The sequence below is a fragment of the Apostichopus japonicus genome, chromosome 16 (genome assembly GCF_037975245.1).
Source record: "Apostichopus japonicus isolate 1M-3 chromosome 16, ASM3797524v1, whole genome shotgun sequence".
NCBI classification, from domain to species: Eukaryota; Metazoa; Echinodermata; class Holothuroidea; order Aspidochirotida; family Stichopodidae; genus Apostichopus; species Apostichopus japonicus.
Genome location: NC_092576.1, coordinates 20273611 through 20295220, shown reverse-complemented (window position 1 = coordinate 20295220; position 21610 = coordinate 20273611). Strand labels below are relative to the sequence as shown.

At 34.8% G+C, this 21610-nt stretch overlaps 1 protein-coding gene across 2 annotated transcripts in view; it reads right to left on the bottom strand.

Moving 5' to 3' along the window:
• Positions 1 to 11079: 11079 nt before the first annotated feature.
• LOC139983433 (uncharacterized) overlaps positions 11080 to 21610 on the bottom strand; it is a 15235-nt gene continuing 4704 nt past the window's right edge. For both annotated transcript variants that reach the window (XM_071996980.1, XM_071996979.1), the window contains 3 exons: positions 14926 to 15158; positions 13473 to 13625; positions 11080 to 12709 (listed from right to left, as the gene is read on the bottom strand). In XM_071996980.1, the coding sequence (XP_071853081.1) occupies positions 12530 to 12709; positions 13473 to 13625; positions 14926 to 15158 (566 nt within the window). In that variant the 3' untranslated portion in view covers positions 11080 to 12529. The remainder of the gene's footprint in view (positions 12710 to 13472; positions 13626 to 14925; positions 15159 to 21610) is intronic.

The window sequence follows — 21610 nt, the reverse complement described above, 5'->3', positions numbered from 1 at the left end:
GATTGCTGTGATTAAATGGCACAATGATTAATTTCAGCTTCAAAGTAGGTCGGGTTTATTCAATGACAAACTGTATAGATAACCTTCTACCCTTGAATAACTAGAAAGAATCACTTGCTATTGACCAACGTACAAGTGTCCGTACGAATATTAAGAACAAAACTATTTTAAGCATAATGGACCCCTATTGTTGTTTGGGTAATATGAAGGAAATTAAATAATTAGTAATATTACCCGATGAAAAAGCATTGCACTCTTGCTAGACCTTGTAGAAAGTGGAACTTGTCAGATGCTGCATTCCTGTAGTGGTCTATATGGCATATCTATGCATGGCATACTTTTGAAGATACAACTGAACTCTACTACATGTAAATGTAGTCAAAAGTTGCAGTTTTAAGCAAAATATCATGTCCACATCACTCATGAAGTTAGGGGACAAACTAAAACGAATGACAGCGAATGACCGAATGACAATTGACTTTGTACAGGGTAAATTATCATTTGCGAATGACAGCGAATGACAGCGAATGACAGCAAATGACAACGAATGACAACGAAGGACGGTGGTGAGAAGAGATAGAATGAATAAACGGAGTGGAGTAAATGCGGTTATTGGTTTTCTGCGCAAAAATGATTTGAGGAAAATCGCATGGTTGTAGGGTTTTGGTGTAATTTACGGATAGAAACCACAGGAAAGATTTTGTGTGAGAATGCGCTTGAGTGCTGTGCTTTTTACCTCTGTAGATTTATATAGAAAGATAACTGAAGCCGTTTCAAGGTTATAGTATTGTTAGTTTCTAACAATTAATATCGAAAAAATTACTTTTTAAAATCAGACTTACAATTTCGCTTGCTATAAGGTGCGTTTTTATCTTGTCCCGGTACTATACTAGATCTAGATACCCACTAAGTCTGAACTGTGATATCCAGTTGAAGCAAATGTCTGTGCTGTCATTATACTGTCATTCGTTACGTGTAACGCAATTTTTTTAGTGTGTACAACATATTGTCATTCGTTACGTGTAACGCAATTGTCATTCGTTTTAGTAACACCCTGAAGTTAGTGTCAAACTTCAAATGGTTACTTGGAAAGTGATTAGGCGTACACATGTAGGAAAGCGTTTCGAATGTGTTGTTGTTTGTTTTTTATTCATTTCTCATCAATATTTGAATTTACTCACAGAGAACACATTAATTTATTACAACTCTCTTCAATAATCCAATCTTGTAAGATAGAATAACCAAAATACTGACTTCAGAGATAATTGAATATCAAAATTCCATTTAATCTCCAAATAACACGAAGGTCAATAAACCCCTCATCCGTTCGATGGGATTTGAAAGTCCTCCATCCAGAGGCGTAGCTAGGGGGGGGGGTGTCAAGGGAGGGCACATGCCCGGGCGCAGGCTTTATGGGGGCGCTAGAATGGGAGAATGAGAGTTTAAAAAAATGAGCACATTTTAGAAAAACATGACGAAATTGATGTATGTCGTCAGGCATGACTATTTTCCAGTTATCTGAACTGAATGTAGTTGTTTTAATTAGTGTAGTAAAGTGAAATTTTGTTGTTTGCACAAATATTTATATGTGTTACGTAATAGGTTGTTGTAGCGTTAGTTGTGCACATAGCTTTTGCATGTGTGTTTGTTGTATGGCGAACAGCGTCCCTGCAGATCTCCGGGGTTCGCCTCGTTATCCCTTTCATAGTTTGTTAATTTTATTTAATATGGATCGTTAATTGTCCAGAAATACCTATATCTGTACTGTCTGGAGTCAGTGAGGAGATGTTACCCTTCTTAGAGGCAGGATGCCTCAGGTTTTGGATGGTATAGGCTTCAGGCTCGAAGCCACTGGGTTTTCCAAGATGGCGGTTCCATTAGTACTATATAGCGAGCTGGCTAGCGTTGATGGAGTCTCGATGTCCGCGAGCGTAGACAGTTATTGTTATCCGCGAGCGAGTTGACTTTAGTATAGTAAGAGATTAAGCCGTAACTATTGTTTCATATGCCGTATGTACCCTATTGTTATTTAATTAAATTGTAGTTTTAAGTGTTGCCCCTTTGGCTAGGTTGTAGTTGACTGTACAGAGTACATGTTAGGTTGTGTATTTGGACCTTGGATCTACGGGTGCATAGCGTGCATTGTTGATCGTGAAGCACGTGTGTGCTAGTATTGCGTACTTTTATACTCTAGTGTTACAGTACCGGTTAGGTTGGGTTTTATAAAGTTTACAGAAAGTAATTGACAGTGAAGTGTATTATTTTTTGTACCTGTATTTTAGTATTGTACTGCTCGTGGTGTAAAGAGCGTATTTTTATTTTGTATTCTGAACATTATTGTTACTGTTGTTAACTAAAGAGTTGTCTCAGAGATTGTCCTTTGATCTTAGCCATTCTGGATAGCTATAGAGTGACAAGTCTCTTGAGAGTTTGTGGGTTCATGAGGTGAAAATTCCTGCTGTCTAGGAACAGTATGGTGAAAATGCCTATAATGGGTTGCAGCTGGCATGTGTTGCCCTGACCGTTATGAAGGTACCAAAAGTCCTCGCCTGTTGGCAAACGTTTTATATGATTATTGCAGATTATTTCATTATGTTCATTTTACATTTTATACAGTTTTGTACGGGTGCCATGTTGTATAATATGTCATAGATTGAACATAGGTTCTGTGCATATTACATAGTATTGAGTATAGGTTTTCCCCAAGTTTTAATTAAGCCATTTAAGATTATTAAGCCATTTATTATTCATTTGTATATTTTCATTTAGAGTTTGTAAATAAATAGTCAGCCGTTGTTTCAACACAAGAACACTCTTGCTTCCTCATTGATAACTTGTGAGTTCGAAGCGAAGGACCCTAAATCTGGTAATTTCTAGGGATGCACCGGATCCAAATTTTTGGATCCGGCCGGAACCGGATTTTGCCGGATAGTACATGAAATCCGGCCGGATTTTATCCGGCCGGAACCGGATTTTTTCATTACACGAAAGAAAATCATTAATAAGAAGTAGAAGTATGAAACAAGGAGCAAATCTTAGGTGAGGTATACGCATATTATAAAGAAGGTGAAATTAAGACCCCATTTATGAGATTAAATATGACTTGAAGTGGTGTAATCTACATTCTTTAATAAAATAACTACAATATAATTGTTGACAAGCTTGATACAGTATGTAAATTTGTTTGCTGGAAAAATACTGCATACTATCTATGAAGTTTGTTTTAAAATGGGAAGCTACATTTCACAAATCTCATACTTTATGCTGAATAAAAAGATTATTTAATTGTTGTAATAAGTTAATAACACTACTATCTGGATTTAGAATTGTCTTTTATTATTCATTATTTGGTAACAAATTTTTACACTGCAATATTATCTGTAAGAAAAAAAAAAAGCATTGCATCTTTCCAGAAGTGGAAGGAACTACTAATCTATCTTTTAGATCCTTTAAAATGGAATTGAATGTTCATTACAACACTTAATGATTTAGGTTTTTCATGAACTTTTTGGAACTTTCATGGTGACAAGAGATATCTTTTTCTGTGAGAAAATTAGATACTGTTTTTTTTCTGTGACTGGCACCCCATTTGGTGGAAACTCTTCTAGTCCATTGCTTCATCTATTTATAAAAGTGCCAAGATTACAATTTGCATATTGCCATGACCACAAACAATGAGTAACAATTGACAGCTTTCTAGACAGGAAATGGACTGTAGTGGTCCACAAAAAGATCCATTGTTTTGACTTCTTAAGGTCCTAATGCACGTGTTTGGATTTTTTTCATTTCATGCAAGTGTTTCTCTTTGACCATATAAGATATTGTTTCACACATAAAAATTCAGAGAAAACATGAATGCCAACAATAATGGGAAAGTAAAGATTCAATGGAACAGTATTTTGACTGATAAGTATATGAATGGTCTATTTTAATGCACAATATTAAACTGATGAAGGCTGCAAGAAATGATTTCACTGCAAACTGTATTTGTTTTATATAGCTTCATATTATTACAGTAGTTGTATTATTTTGATTGATCATTAGAAACAGTGGGTCAGACCATTGAGAAAATTAAATTAAACATGTTAAACCTAATTTTTCCTTACTTTGAATGTTTTTATTAATTTTTGGAAATAGTTTACATTGATTTAAGTTAATACCAACACCTTTTTAAGGAATAATTCAGGCCAGATTTTGAAAAAGATCCGGCCAGATTTTGAAAAAGATCCGGCCGGAACAGGAACCGGATAATTTCTCACTATCCGGCCGGATAGTCCGGCCGGACCGGATATCCGGTGCATCCCTAGTAATTTCCCCCGCCATGCACGGTTCTCTTCATTAGCAAATTTATAGATTATGATTTCTTTTCAGTCCATTTCGACCATTTTCTCTTTTTGTTTAATTTTATTCTGTAGGTGCACAATTTGATTTGGGGGGGGGGGGGGCCGTAACGAATTGCCCGAAAAATATAACCAAAAATTTTCGCGCGCATTTTATTTTTCTTTCAGAAGTGGGGGGGGGGCGCAATTTTCTTGCACCCGGGCGCCAAAACCTCTAGCTACGCCACTGCCCCCATCAAACCCCAAGGTAAAAAGAAGTGAGAAAAAGATGGCCACATCAGTCCCTATCGGTCAGATGAGTCCAAGGCCTTGTTTTATTATTTCTAAAACGAACGGATTCTTAACTTGTTGATGAGTTAGACACTCTTTACGATGTTAACCTTAGGAACCTTGTTTTTTGCAACAACAGTTGTCTGATGATCGCTCAAAGCGTGAAACTCTGAGTAAGCACTGTTAGTGTTCCACTGGTTTCAACTAAGTCTCGCCTATATATATATATATATATATATATATATATATATATATATATATATATATATATATATATATATATATATATATATGTCTGTGTGAATGTTTATGTAGAACAGACGATGCTGAAACCATCGAACAGGAACGTCAATGGAACAACAATAATTAAAAGGAATAATGCATTTCTCTTGCAAGTTGTTAGTTGTTAGTTGTTATCGAACACTTCAGTTAAAATGTACATATATAGATGACACGATGACTGGAGTAAACGATAGTAGATAGATAACTTTCGAAAACCCAGCCAGAAAATAGAACATTGCTTAAACTATTAACAGTATTACAAATGTTGGAACTCACTTTATCAATGACCAGTTTCCAAGATGACTTAATTAATGTTCACTTAGTCATGATATTCCAAAGAGTGAATACTATTTCCAGAGAATTTCTCAATAAATTTCAGGTAGAAAGTTACCTTTAGGAGTAAGTATATCGTTAAAAAAAAATAGTTCATTTTGTATCCAATGTTGATAATCTAATGTTTTTTAACCCCCACCCCTCCTTATCTGTTGAACCTTGCTGTGTATTTTTTTGTTTTCATGATAATCGACGATAGAGTTAAAATTCGAGTTAATTGTTTGATTGGTATTTTATCTGTTTTCGTGTTTTATGTTTAACATTGTGACGTATAGTTGCTGTTGTATTTGTTAACTTATTTCCCATTTACAGCGTTTTCTGTGAATTAATTGAGGGGCTTAATTAACGAAGGAAGCGCAAAACAGAAAAAAAAACTACTAATTAAAAAAATGCTAATTAAGTTTGTGACATTGAGTATTTGTCTAACCTGCAATGATAGCAACATTTATTGATCAAAGCTTAGTTTCTGCATACAATCATCGCAGCCTATCATGTCCTTTGATCCAATGACGTTACAAGTCCCCAAGGTACTGCATCCTATATCCATGCATTTATCCATCAAGTTTGAAGTCAATCGATTCTACGGTTTGGAGGAATTCGTGACACATTATGCCCCCTCCCTTCCAGCCCCTCCCCTTCCTCCCCCATTAAAGCAGACCAACCCAACAAGTTTCAGTTCAGTACCTCAATGCTTTGAGGGGGGTGCAATTTTAGTCCCAATTTTAGAAACAATGCTCGACAGAGTACAATAAGTCAACCCCAGTTCTCTTCGTGTAGGGATGATATGAAAACCATTGACACACTTTCAACCAAAATCTCAAAGCATATGACAATGACTTTTCTTCATGCTACCTGCAAAACGCTGGTAATTATTAGAAAATGTTAAGCTTTTGGTTACAAAATGTGCTTGATACTTTCGACCAACAGTTTGTGGAAGAAGCATACGTCCGAGATAAAAACGGAATGCAAAATGCATTGAGGTTTCGATGACTTCAATGCACTAGACTTCTGCTTGTTAGTATAACCAGAACTAGCTGTTACAATAATACTATGGCATGATAACACAGGTCATTCTACCGTACACACCTCCATCAAAAACAATAGGGTTCTTGTACTCAATGTTATGAATCAACACACCAAGTATTACAAAACCAAACCAAACCTTGATCTCTAATAGCTTCGCACATTAAGATTGCAGAGGTGTCAACTTATAGACAATTTAGATTGGAATATGCCCACGAAACCTCAAAGAATCAACTTGAAAGAAGCTATTACATGTCACTGGAGGTCAACTTGAGGTCAAAGGTCACCGAAATGCAGGTCAACTATTGGATTACCATAGCGTAACTCCCAACCTTGATGGACTTTTGGTTCTCAAGTTATTGCAAAAATACTAGTTTTTTTTACCCCTAATTGACCTTTGTTGACCTTGGATCACATGACTGTTATGTTTGGAAACGATCCTTTATCCCATTCACAACTAGTCCACAAATATCAACCATGTCGGACCCTGTCAATGGTAGTTTCCCAAGTTATTGCCCCCAAAAACTCATTTTGACCCATAATTGATATTTGGTGACCTTGGATCACATCACGGTTATTTTAGAAAACGTGCCCCTACTACATTCACAACTTGTCCCAATATATCAGCCATGTCAGACTTTGTGACTAGAAGTTGTTGCAATACGTAGCATAATTTGGCAGTTCTGTTTGCACATAAGCAACCTTGAATGACCCGGATGACCTAATGGGCTTTATCAAAAATGTTCTCCTTGATGATGTGCGCTCTGTTCTAAAATACCAACCTTGATGGACATTTGGTTCTCAAGTTATTGAAAAAATACTAGTTTTTGACCCCTAATGGACCTTTGTTGACCTTGGATCATATTACCGTTATGTTTGGAAACGATCCCTTACCCCATTCACAACCAGTCCCAAAATATCAACCATGTCGGACCCTGTCAGTGGTAGTTTTACAAGTTATTTAGAGAAAAAAAACATTTTGACCCATAAATGACCTTTGGTGACCTTGGATCACATCACGGTTATTTTGGAAAATATGCCTCTACTTAATTCACAACTTGTCCTAAATATACAAGCCATGTCGGACTTCGTGTTTCAAAAATTAGCATAAGTTGGCAGTTTTTTGCACATAATCAACCTTCAATGACCTTGGATGACCTGATAGTTTTTATCAAAAACGTTCCTCTTGATGAGATGCACTCTGTCCTAAAATTTGTTTGGCCTACAATATACACATGATGTTACTGCTAGAAAGGTATCAAAACCAACCTTTGTCCCCTCATAACTGGAGAACTGGGTGTCCGATTGAAGCGGAAGTGGGTTTCCTATATATAGCACAAAGAGCTCTATCATATATCAAACTATTGACAAACTTTTTTTTTTTGCCCCGTTTCTCCAAAAATGAGCATATTTTTCAAGATTTGACCTTACAAGTTACAGGTCGACTATACTTTAATATTGAAAAACGGTGGAATGATTATCGGAAGAATATTCAACGTAACTTAGTTTTTGATTGAATTTTATGTCGCATTTTTGGTCGTAACAATAAGTAACACTGCATTTAGTTTTTAAGACGGAACTATATTTTTGATCGTCAGTATGTTATCTCCAGTCCAATTTCGGCGTAAAACGCTAACCTTGTATGCCGGAAATGTATGTAAAGGGTTGAATTAAGTTTCTCTTTTAAACTCTCGAATTGAAAAACAAGTTATATCTGAATGATTCCTTTCAATGGCATGATTATACAAAGTAAACCACTTCCTTATACTTCTTCCTGTCTCTGAACGAGACATCCAATGCAACAACATTAACACGCCTTTTGAATTGATTTTATATATGCAAGTTTATTTAAATATCTTTCTTATTGTTTGAGAAGTTGGCTTGCGTGACAGCGTTGAATATGAAAGGTGTACAAAGCACGCACATATTTTTTTCTGAAGTGTATTTAATACACCCCATACTGTATACAGTGAAAGCAAGGCAAATCAAGGCACTGTAGGCCTATTGGTTTTTAACATATTTGGACTTTGTCACATTAGCTTTGAAAGCATGCAGGTCAACAGCAATTCGTGTTGGTTACTTGTATTCCAAGTATCTACCATCAATTTCTTCGTACAATGAGACTTATTGGGTAGTCACAAAGAAGGATGTGTTTTTTTATGTAAAAGCTGGATGGGTCATGACTTCAGCATGTGCTTGTGAGTTGTGATCATCTGTTTCTGCTGGTCCTACGTATTTTGACTTGGTACTTGGTATGGAAAATTGTATCAAAACTGAATGACATAAATATAAATAGGAAATTAATTAATTTGATCGGAAGTGACAGTGTTCATGAAAGAAGATAGCTCAAAGTATGACATTAATTCCAACACGTTACAAGTGCAAGATAGCTCAAAGTACTACATTGATTCCAATACGTTACAAATGTAACAGTGTACAGAAGTAGATGAACTTCGCATTATATCTTAACTTACAGTTCACATATTTTGTGTTCAATGATAGCTTATGGCATCATTTTAGTCTTGACATGTCATAAGAAATATGATATAATTGAAATATAGTTACTTTGTATCAATTCTGGCTTTCATGATATTCAGCTGTTAAGTATGCTGAATATCTAGATTGCTCCTTAAATGCTAAATTGATGATGGTGTCGGTTCCCGAATCAATCTTAAGGTTAATCTGTTGTGTTATCAAACATGAAAACCTCAACCAAAATAACGTCTTACAACTTTTTCATGAACCTAGCATCCTTGAGTACCGTTAAACACCGTTTTTGTCTTTGGATTACAAAAGTGTTATCTGAGACCATAAATTTCTTTTGATTTCCTATCGAGTTTTGGGTACAGAACTAACCTAACGATACCTTTGTTAGACTCAGTATTCGAGCTGCTTTATTTGATGATAAACACACACACACACACACATATATATATATATATATATATATATATATACATATACATATATATATATATATATATATATATATATGTATATATATATGTATATATATATATATATATATATGCATGTGTGTGTGTATGTATTATAATAACGAGCAGATAAATAAGCTATGACTCATAATTAATGCAACAATGAATTCATTGTGATACATTCCTTACTTATACATATATACATGTTTACATGGATCCGAAATCGGTAACCGGGTACCCGAGAGCCGTTCCCCATCGGGTATCTAGGTACCCGGAAAAAAATTGTTTACCCTCGTGTATCACGATTTTCAAGAAATTACATATTGGATTCCATAATAAATGAATGATATTCTCTACTGACAATGTTTTCTTTTTTTAAATACGTTGGTGTTAGATAAGGTAGCCTATAAAACCTTCCTCGGTCATTTCTATTTGCTTTTGTTTCTTTCATTAACTTGTTAATAACTTCATATAAGTAACATCACTACTAACATCGCACTGCCGCAGCTGCATTAGTTTGCTCTCCACCTCTATTGGATCAGACCATATAAATATCAAATTTAGCTCTTAAACAGTTGTTACTACTGCTATCTATTATTCAGGCCCAGGGTTCGCATTATCCGCGAGATTACGCGATTCGCGCAATTTGATCGCATTTGGAATAAACGTTTAGTAAAAGGCCGTCTATAATCCCGTCTATAAACCATTAACATTTCGTAAAATTCCTTGTCAGCCTTTCCTTCTATGAAATAAACGAATGAATAAATAATCATTGTGAGAATTCTTTCAATTTCTTCAGCATGATAGCCTAAGACCACACTGAGTCAATGAGAAATCTAGCTAAGCCTAACCATCTGTTAATTCGCTGAAATTGTCACGCATTATAAGGATATCCATCGAATACTTTCATTATTTCTGTTACATTTGATTACATGGTTGCCTAACACCACAAGACGTCAATGGTGTAAGCTAGCCTAGCCATCTGTTTATAAGCTCAAATTGTGACGCAGTTATAAGATATCTATGGAATACTTTCGTTATTGCTGTTATCTTCGACCATATGGTAGACTGACACCATACTAAGTTTATGGGAAATCTGCATAACCATCGGTTTGCAATTTAATAAATTACAATATGCGTAGGATTCAGGTAAGAATCTCTAGATTAAGGCAAATATTTCATCAAAAACAGAATGGATGGACGGACGGACGGACGGACGGGCGGACGGGCGGACGGACGGACGGACGGACGGACGGAAGGACGTACGGACGGACGGACGTACGGACGGACGAACGGACGGACGGACGGATGGACGGATTGGTGGATGGACGGATGGACGGATGGACGGATGGACGGATGGACGGATGGACGGATGGACGGATGGACGGATGGACGGATGGACGGATGGACGGATGGACGGATGGACGGATGGACGGACGGACGGACGGATGGACGGATGGACGGATGGACGGATGGACGGATGGACGGATGGACGGATGGACGGATGGACGGATGGACGGATGGACGGATGGACGGATGGACGGATGGATGGATGGATGGATGGATAATTACCTGGGTATAGTATGCAGTACCTCGGGGACATATAACGTCATGGAATCAAAGGACATGATAGGCTGTGATGATTGTATGTAGAAACTTAGCTTTGCTCAATAGTTGTTGCTATCATAGGTTAGTCAAATAAAGTAATGTCACAAACTTAAGTAGTGTTTTTTTAATTAGAAGTTTTTCCGTTTTTGTGCTTCCCTCGTTTATCACGTCCACCAATTAATTCCTAGAAAATGCTGTAACAACAAACAAGTTAATAAATACAAAAGCAACTATACATCACAAGGTAAATACACAAAAACAAATAAAATACAAATAAAACAATAAACTCTTGTCTTAATCTTGTTTAGTCAATTATCATGAAAACAGTAGTACGTATGTAGTACGGTTAAAACGGTAAAGGGGGGTTGGGGGGGGGTGGGGGAGTTAAAAAAATTGGATTATCAACATTGGGTACAAGGTGAAGTCTTGTTTTTAACGATATATTTACTACTAATGGTAACTTTCTACCATTGAAATTTATTGAGAATCTTTCTGGAATTAGTATTCACTTTCTGGAATACCATGACTTAGTAAACTCAATTAAATCATCTTGGAAATTGGTCATTGATAATATTAACTACAACATTTGTTATCCTCTAAATAGTTTCAACAATGTTCTATTTTCTGGCTGGGTTCTCGAAAGTTATCTATCTACGATCGTTTACTCCAGTAAACTTAACTGAAGTGTTCGGAAACAACTAATCCTTACAAGAGAATATTGAATGTTTACTGCATTATTCATTTTAATTATTGCTGTTCCATTGACGTTCCTGTGCGATGGTTTCAGTATCGTCTGTTCTACATAAAACACTCACACATACAGATATTAACATTAACATATTTCAATGGTAAGTAAATAAAGGGTCTCTTATCAGTAAAGGTAGCATGAATTATAAACATAATGTATAAACATAATGTTAAAGTCTTACTTCATTACTTTCCTCTACCTACAAATACGATGTTTCTTTTTATATTGATTTTTCGTTATATGAACAACAAAGAGCAAAAAATAATCCAATCATGCGAAACAGAAAACGCTGTACTAAGTTAGATATATACAAAAGCGAATTACATCATACAGTAAAAAAGGGAGATACAATACTAAATACTCTTGAAATATATAATGAGTGAAGACTAGATCATTTTGAACACTGTTTCCAGACCGACCACAGTACACTTCGGTACATAGCCACGGTACAAAGGGCATTCGATGACTTCAGTCATATACAAATTATTAGAATGGTGTGCGTCTGTTTATGTCCTCAAGTTGTGAATATGAAATGATAGCAGTTTATGGGACAATGACTTAAGATATACTGTACATAGGGAAGTCGTTAGAATGGATTACATTGTTGCGTACAGATTTGTAGGGGATTCTGAAAGACATCGTGTTCGAAAATAGAGTACATTGTATTGTGCTTTACAGTGGCCCATGTGTATAGAGTTGATCAAATGAGTAAATACAGATGACTATATAATCTAAGGATACTCAGTTATAATGACACCAAATAATAGAAATATCGATATTTGAAAAGATCATCAAAACATATACTGGTTCTCATTCAGTCTAACTATTTTTAATCAACAAAATTATTTTAAAATTTACTTCATTCATTCGGTTTGCCTTGGAAACAAATATGTAACATCTAAGTAGTATAGTTTTTTTTTTTAAAGGAGAAAGAAACAGAGAAAAACAAGTGAATAATGAGATGTTCTTTGCCTTTCCATACGTCTCCATTAATAGTAGTCGAATGAGGAGACGGCGGCGGCGGTGGCGACGATACTTATAATTTGAATTATCACGTAAACAGTGATCCAAGCAATACCGATACCAAGGGAGATCTTCGACCACAACTTAGCACTTGCAGAGGCCTGCTCGGCACCTTGTATGTCACCACTACTGAAAAGGCTTCTCACCTTGACAGGAAATAAACATGGAAAGATATAAAGAGACATTTTATCACTTGAAAAGGAAGACGGGTGTAGCTGTCACTGATATATGATATACCTGCGTATACCTGCACACACGTACTATGATGGATCTGCTTTATATGATTAATATCACACAGGGCTGTAGCTACAATTATCATGCAAACATGTACCTTCTTCCCTCCTCAAAACTGTCTGATAGATGCCTTACATATATAACACACGCACGCAACGTCGTATATACAAATAGATTTGAATGATGAAGATTAAAACACCATTTTGAAAAGAAAAAAAAATCATGTATCAATATAATAATTAAAGTCCATGACTCTCCCAATCACATGGGAAATTATTTTTCTCTACAGAACGAAGGTAGGTTATGCTCCTGCGTGGACCAACCTTCTCCGCACACTACCCCTATTCATACCCCTTGCCTTACCTACTCTTCCCTTATAAATGCTACATCATTGACTATGTGCACTATTTTCACAATGCAAAAAAAACCCTATCAGACTGGATTTAGGGGTCCAATTTTTAGGATTTTTTTTTCCAAAACGAAATGATACTATTCGCCGGCTGGTAAATATAAACAGGGATTGAATGGGATTATAGTACTATTTAACTGGTAGCATATTTATGTGCAACACTGAAGATATTTAATGTAGGAAACCAAACAAAGGGTTTTAAATCTGATCATTCTGTACTAGCCAGGAATATGCTAGAATGACAATGATCCTCATGAAATACTTACTTTAGCTGCAAATACAATAGCCACGATACCAGTAGGGCAGAAACAGAAAATGGTGACCAGAATTGCAAATACCAAGTAGTCATTAGGTTGTACCTGGGTTGTACGAACAATTGTGACAGGAGCAGGCTGTGTGGCGGCAGCGACAGTGTTGACCTATATACGGAAAATATAGAACTATTAGCAACTTCGCATAGCAAACTATACATGTAACAAAACACATCGGGGTACTATAGGCCATTAGTATATCATAACTACAGTGTTATGATGTCATAAATAACCAATCTTGAGTATTATTGGTATGATCTCACGCACACACAATTCCCCACATTCCAGCTCGCTTTAAACTACACCAGGGCCACATTCCTCTATGTTCAATCCTGCACTCGCCCGTGTTCTGCTGGTATGGAGTAAGAAAATGCCAATCAAACAGAGAAATAGTTATAACCTTAGTGAGCCCAGGACTATAATAAAGTAAACTATAGAACTTTACATAGGTTGCAATTCCGTTGTTTTTGTTAATAAATGAGAGCCAAACGTTCCACGATTGTGGAAAACTGTATTGAGATGTCAAGTATGTGTAAGCATGTCTACATAAATATCAGCATTTAATAGTATAACAGAAGTATGGCGTCTTACGTAATTATTAGCGAGTAACTTACATGCCGAAGACAGAGAAGGAGAAGAAAAGACATCAACCTAAATGTATGTATATATATATATATATATATATATATATATATATTCAAGAGTATCGTAAGAGTAGCGTGCCTATAAGTTACAACAAATGCGCCAATATGTTCAACGTATCTCACATATATGTTCAAATGTATTGCCAAATGTATTGCCCTTATAGTATTAAAAGTACTTCATCGATATAAGTAGACTCTCACGGCTATATGTCAATTCAATTCAATTCAATTTAATTTCAATTCATAAGACTTTATTTCAATCTCTCGCATTAAAGTATGCAATTATGACAATAGACGTGGGTAAATGACTTCGACATGTCAATTGATGCCACGCCTAAGTGTAACTCCTAATGGATTTATAATACGCTAAAGTTTGTATTCTACTATAACATTGACATCTCATTTCAGGTTTCGATTGTACGAATCGTTTGGCTCTCCGTTGTTTCCTTTGATAATTACGAGTGCTTGAAAAATTGGTACAGAACTTTGAAAGACTCTAATAAAACAAGTCCTGAGGTCGTCAGCGTATTTATAAAGCTGTGGGAATAATAAGTTTTGTATAATAAAATAAATGGGTCGATATATTGAGATGTGGATTGGAAATATGCTGTGATAATATGTAACAATATTGCTAATAACAAACGTTAGAACATCTGCCTCTGAATATTCCTTTGAAAGATACAATGAAAAAAATGGAAAAAAATAATCATTGCTTGTAGCGCTTCCTACATTTTCTCAATAGTTAACACCAGCCCTAGACGTACCACTGTAACTTGTTGCTGCTGCTGTTGGGGCGGATAGCCTTGTTGAGGCGGATAACCTTGTTGAGGCGGGTAACCTTGTTGAGGCGGGTAACCTTGTTGAGGCGGGTAACCTTGTTGAGGCGGGTAACCTTGTTGAGGCGGGTAACCTTGTTGAGGCGGGTAACCTTGTTGAGGCGGGAAACCTTGTTGAGGCGGAATTCCCGACTTGTTATCATATGGAGGAGGCTGTTGATCTGGAATAGTTAAAGTTGAGTGGTAACATTGTTCCGTGCGTTTGTTAACTTATTACTCCTATAACTGGGAGTATACAGCGACGAGAGTTTGACCTTTTCTTGCAACGTATCAAGGTATTAAAAAAGTATATTATATCTAGTGTGGCTTACGTTATGTCTCTCTTTAACTAAAATGCTAAGGAAACTGTTTCCGATACTATTTATTCTACCCTGGCACATGTGATCTATACAGTGCCTGTCTGGTACCATTTTATATTGCAAGAAAGCAAAGAAAGAAGAATGAAGTTTCTGAAATACACATCAGCTATGTTTAATTTAAATTACAATATACTTTTAGAAAAAGTAAATACTGCTGCAAGAACTGAGTATACGCGAATGACAAATAAGATTCATTACAGTATTAGAATCACCCGTTGTATACTGAACTAAAAAGTCTCCTGCACAAATTGAGCAGAAATCTAAGAGATCCCCACAAAATACCAAACGTAAGTTTACAGTAACTCATTTATTATTACCATGCTGCTTTATACATTCCATCCAAGCACTTAGAATGTTTGTTGTAGTCTGCTTCTAATATCGTTATATGTGTTAACTTTTGTATGTGTAGATGTATTTTATATTATATCCTATCATCTTAACATTTTCCCTTTGAAATTAGTTAATGCATGGACTGTTTGTTGAAGTCTGTTTGTTATATCGTTTTATGTATTAACTTTTGTATTAACTTTTATGTATTAACTTTTGTATGTGTAAACGTATTAATGTATTAACTTTTGTATGTGTAAACGTATTTAATATGATAACGTTTGAACGTTTTATCCTTTCTTTTATCAAATCACTTTTACCCGAAGATCGCACGAACAGATCGGTTGAAGACGCTATTTCTATATGGTTACATGGGACCCTGGCTCACCTGGAGAGGAAGTGTTCCTACGCCCGCGTACTTTTTATCGATTATAGCTCAGCTTTTAACACTATTATTCCTTCACAGTTACATTTTAAATTATTGGAACATTTGAAATTCCCTCCTTCAATTTGTAATTGGATCCTGGATTTCCTTCTGGAACGCAAACAGACTGTGAGGGTCGGTAACAATTATTCAGCGGCTGTCGTTCTCAACACGGGCATCCCACAGGGGTGTGTACTTTCGCCACTGCTGTACTCCCTGTTCACACATGATTGTGCAGCCGTCCACCCAAACTCGCGGATCATCAAATTTGCAGACGACACCACAGTGACTGGCCTGATCACAGATGACGATGAAAGCCACTACCGTGATGAGGTAAACCTTCTGGTGAACTGGTGCCACGATAACAACTTAACTCTTAATGTGGACAAAACCAAGGAACTGATTGTGGACTTTAGGCGTAACAAAAATACAAAGGACCCTCTGATCATAAATTGTTCTGCTGTAGAGCAGGTGCACACATTTAAATTATTAGGCACATTCATTATGGAAAATTTGTCTTGGAATGGAAATTTACATGAAATATTGAAGAAGGGACGTCAGAGACTATTCTTTTTACGGACTCTTAAATCTTATGGTGTTAGTGATTTTATTTTAGTGAATTTCTATCGTGCAATTATAGAGAGTATTTTAACTACAAACATTTTAGTCTGGTTTAGTCGTGTGAGTCAGAGGGATCTAGGGAAACTTCAGTCAGTTATCAGGAGTGCTGAGCGTATAATTGGCACTAGTCTACCGTCCCTCCATTCACTACATCAGGAGCGAGCACTGAGGCGTGTAGACTGTATTATGAAAGACCATTCCCACCCAGCATTTGTGCAGTTCAATGTCCTTCCCTCAGGAAATAGATTACTAGCTTTTAGAGGTTCGAAGCGTTTTACCAACAGTTTTTATCCATCTGCAGTGAAGATTTTCAATGCGCATCATAGTCGCTAACTTATTTATCACTCCCTGTATCTTATGTCTTATTTGTTCTGAATTCTGTTTATTTATCACTCCCTGTATCTTATGTCTTATTTGTTCTGAATTCTGTTTTTTTGACTTAGCGCTTTGTTTATCGTACAAGTATACATTTTATGGTTCTTGCCGTACATATTTCTTATCATTCGTACTTTTTTACATCGTCACTTTTATCGCAATGTTTTTATACCATTGTCGATAGCCTACCGGTATTTATTACTCATGCAATATCACTTTTTATATGTGTTTCATCGTTTTGCGTTTCAATTTCATGTCTGTTTTAGAGCTCTTGTGTTTTGAACAATTTCCATTGTATTTTTATGCATGTGGCTGAATAAACCATCTATCTATCTATCTATCTATCTATCTATCTATCTATCTATCTATCTATCTATCTATCTATCTATCTATCTATCTATCTATCTATCTATCTATCTATCTATCTATCTATCTATCTATCTATCTATCTATCTATCTATCTATCTATCTATCTATCTATCTATCTATCTATCTATCTATCTATCTATCTATCTATCTATCTATCTATCTATCTATCTATCTATCTATCTATCTATCTATCTATCTATCTATCTATCTATCTATCTATCTATCTATCTATCTATCTATCTATCTATCTATCTATCTATCTATCTATCTATCTATCTATCTATCTATCTATCTATCTATCTATCTATCTATCTATCTATCTATCTATCTATCTATCTATCTATCTATCTATCTATCTATCTATCTATCTATCTATCTATCTATCTATCTATCTATCTATCTATCTATCTATCTATCTATCTATCTATCTATCTATCTATCTATCTATCTATCTATCTATCTATCTATCTATCTATCTATCTATCTATCTATCTATCTATCTATCTATCTATCTATCTATCTATCTATCTATCTATCTATCTATCTATCTATCTATCTATCTATCTATCTATCTATCTATCTATCTATCTATCTATCTATCTATCTATCTATCTATCTATCTATCTATCTATCTATCTATCTATCTATCTATCTATCTATCTATCTATCTATCTATCTATCTATCTATCTATCTATCTATCTATCTATCTATCTATCTATCTATCTATCTATCTATCTATCTATCTATCTATCTATCTATCTATCTATCTATCTATCTATCTATCTATCTATCTATCTATCTATCTATCTATCTATCTATCTATCTATCTATCTATCTATCTATCTATCTATCTATCTATCTATCTATCTATCTATCTATCTATCTATCTATCTATCTATCTATCTATCTATCTATCTATCTATCTATCTATCTATCTATCTATCTATCTATCTATCTATCTATCTATCTATCTATCTATCTATCTATCTATCTATCTATCTATCTATCTATCTATCTATCTATCTATCTATCTATCTATCTATCTATCTATCTATCTATCTATCTATCTATCTATCTATCTATCTATCTATCTATCTATCTATCTATCTATCTATCTATCTATCTATCTATCTATCTATCTATCTATCTATCTATCTATCTATCTATCTATCTATCTATCTATCTATCTATCTATCTATCTATCTATCTATCTATCTATCTATCTATCTATCTATCTATCTATCTATCTATCTATCTATCTATCTATCTATCTATCTATCTATCTATCTATCTATCTATCTATCTATCTATCTATCTATCTATCTATCTATCTATCTATCTATCTATCTATCTATCTATCTATCTATCTATCTATCTATCTATCTATCTATCTATCTATCTATCTATCTATCTATCTATCTATCTATCTATCTATCTATCTATCTATCTATCTATCTATCTATCTATCTATCTATCTATCTATCTATCTATCTATCTATCTATCTATCTATCTATCTATCTATCTATCTATCTATCTATCTATCTATCTATCTATCTATCTATCTATCTATCTATCTATCTATCTGTCTATCTATCTATCTGTCTATCTGTCTATCTGTCTATCTGTCTATCTGTCTATCTGTCTATCTGTCTATCTGTCTATCTGTCTATCTGTCTATCTGTCTATCTGTCTATCTGTCTATCTCTCTATCTATCTATCTGTCTATCTGTCTATCTGTCTATCTGTCTATCTATCTATCTATCTATCTATCTATCTATCTATCTATCTATCTGTCTATCTATCTATCTATCTATCTATCTATCTGTCTATCTATCTATCTGTCTATCTGTCTATCTATCTATCTATCTATCTATCTATCTATCTATCTATCTATCTATCTATCTATCTATCTATCTATCTATCTATCTATCTATCTATCTATCTATCTATCTATCTATCTATCTATCTATCTATCTATCTATCTATCTATCTATCTATCTATCTATCTATCTATCTATCTATCTATCTATCTATCTATCTGTCTATCTGTCTATCTGTCTATCTGTCTATCTGTCTATCTGTCTATCTATCTATCTATTTATCCTATCATCTTAAAAAAACATCACTTTTAATGTTAGTTATTCTTCTTGTTGAGGTATTTTATGACTCCTCTCTATAAATGTAATACGTATACTGAAGGTAAATACAAAAAGAAAGAACCACATACTATAGTAAAACTTGGAAACACTTTTATCTGTTTTGATACAATTTTCCATACCAAAGTACTAAGTTAAAATACGTAAGACCAGCAGAAACAGAGCTATCTGACACTTGTAACGTGTTGAAATTAACATTCTACTATATGAGCTATCTTACACTTGTAACGTATGGGAATTAATGTCGTACTTTGAGCTCTCTTGTTTCATGAACAATATTACTTTCGATCAAATGAATTCATTTCTCATTTATACTGATGTCATTTGGTTTGGATACAATTTTCCATACCAAGTACTAAGTCAAAATACGAAGGACCTGCAGTAACAGATTATCAAAACTCACAAGCACATGCTGAAGTGACCTCTTCAGCTTTTACGTCTACAAAACATACCCCTCTTTTTGTCTACTCAATAAGTCTCATAGTATGAAGAAATTGATGGTGGATACTTGGAATACAAGTAACCAACACGAATTGTCGTTGACCTGCATGCTTTCAAAGCTAATGTGACAAAGTCCAAATATGTTAAAAACCAATATGCCTACAGTGCCATTTTAAACCAAATATTTGATTTGCCTTGCTTTCACTGTATATAGTGTGGGGTTTATCAAATACACTTCAGAAAAAAAAATTACATGTGTGCGTGCTTTGTTCACATTTCATATACATCACTGTCACGCAAGCCAACTTCTCAAACAATGAGCACGATATGTAAATAAGGTTGCATATATAAAATCAATTCAAAAGGCGTGTTAATGGTGCATGCATTGAATGTCTCGTTCAGAAGTATAAGGAAGTGGTTTTCTTTGTATAATTATGCCATCAAAAGAAACCATTGAGATATAACCTTTTTTTTATTTTAAAAGAGGAACTAATTCAATCCCTTTACATAATTTCCAGCATACAAGGTTAACGTTTTACGCCTAAATCGGTATTTTCTTCACGACCGGAGATTGCATACTGACGACCAAAAATATGGTTCCGTCTTAAAACTAAATGCAGTGTTACTTATTGTTACGACCAAAAATGCGACACAAAATTCACTCAAAAACTAACTGACCTTAAATATTCTTGCAATAATCATTACACCGTTTTTCAATATTAAAGTATAGTCTATCTGTAATTACAGATAGACATACTGCTAAACCAGTAGGAAGATCCGTGACTACCTTGCTTGGAAAAATAAAATCGCAGTCTAAGGACATTAATATTAACAATTTCGAGGAAGCAATAAACCTTGCGCAAGATCGTGATACGTGGCGAAGGTTAATCACTGAGCATGTCGGATAGACGAGACTCAACTTACTACTACTACTATCTGTAATTTGTAACGCTGACCTCCTACTCCTAGGCTAGGCTCGGTAGTATGATGATGCCAATAATTTTAACAATTGTTCTTTAGCCTTCTACACCCACCCCGTTTAGTATATAATTTGTTACGTTTCAAAATGTATGTGTCTGTGATTTGGCAACGGCCAACGTGAAACACGCACAGTACTGCGTTAACTGTCAATGTAGTGCACTGTACTGTTTAGCCAAACGTTAATGTTAATACATCGTTGAACGTTTAATTCTAATAATCATTCATTTAATGAGCCATCCCTACATTACAAATAAGTGAGAAGAGTGGGCTATGCATTCTAATCTTACAGAATGCCTACAGTGGAATACGCATACAGAAATACTTGGCAGTGGAATGAAAAGTATGGAATGTATCACAATGAATTCATTGTTGCATTAATTATGAGTCATAGCTTATTTATCTGCTTGTTATTATAATACATACATACATATATATATATATAATATATATATATATATATATATATATATATATATATATATATATATATATATATATGTGTGTGTGTGTGTGTTTTTATCATCAAATAAAGCAGCTCGAATACTGAGTCTAACAAAG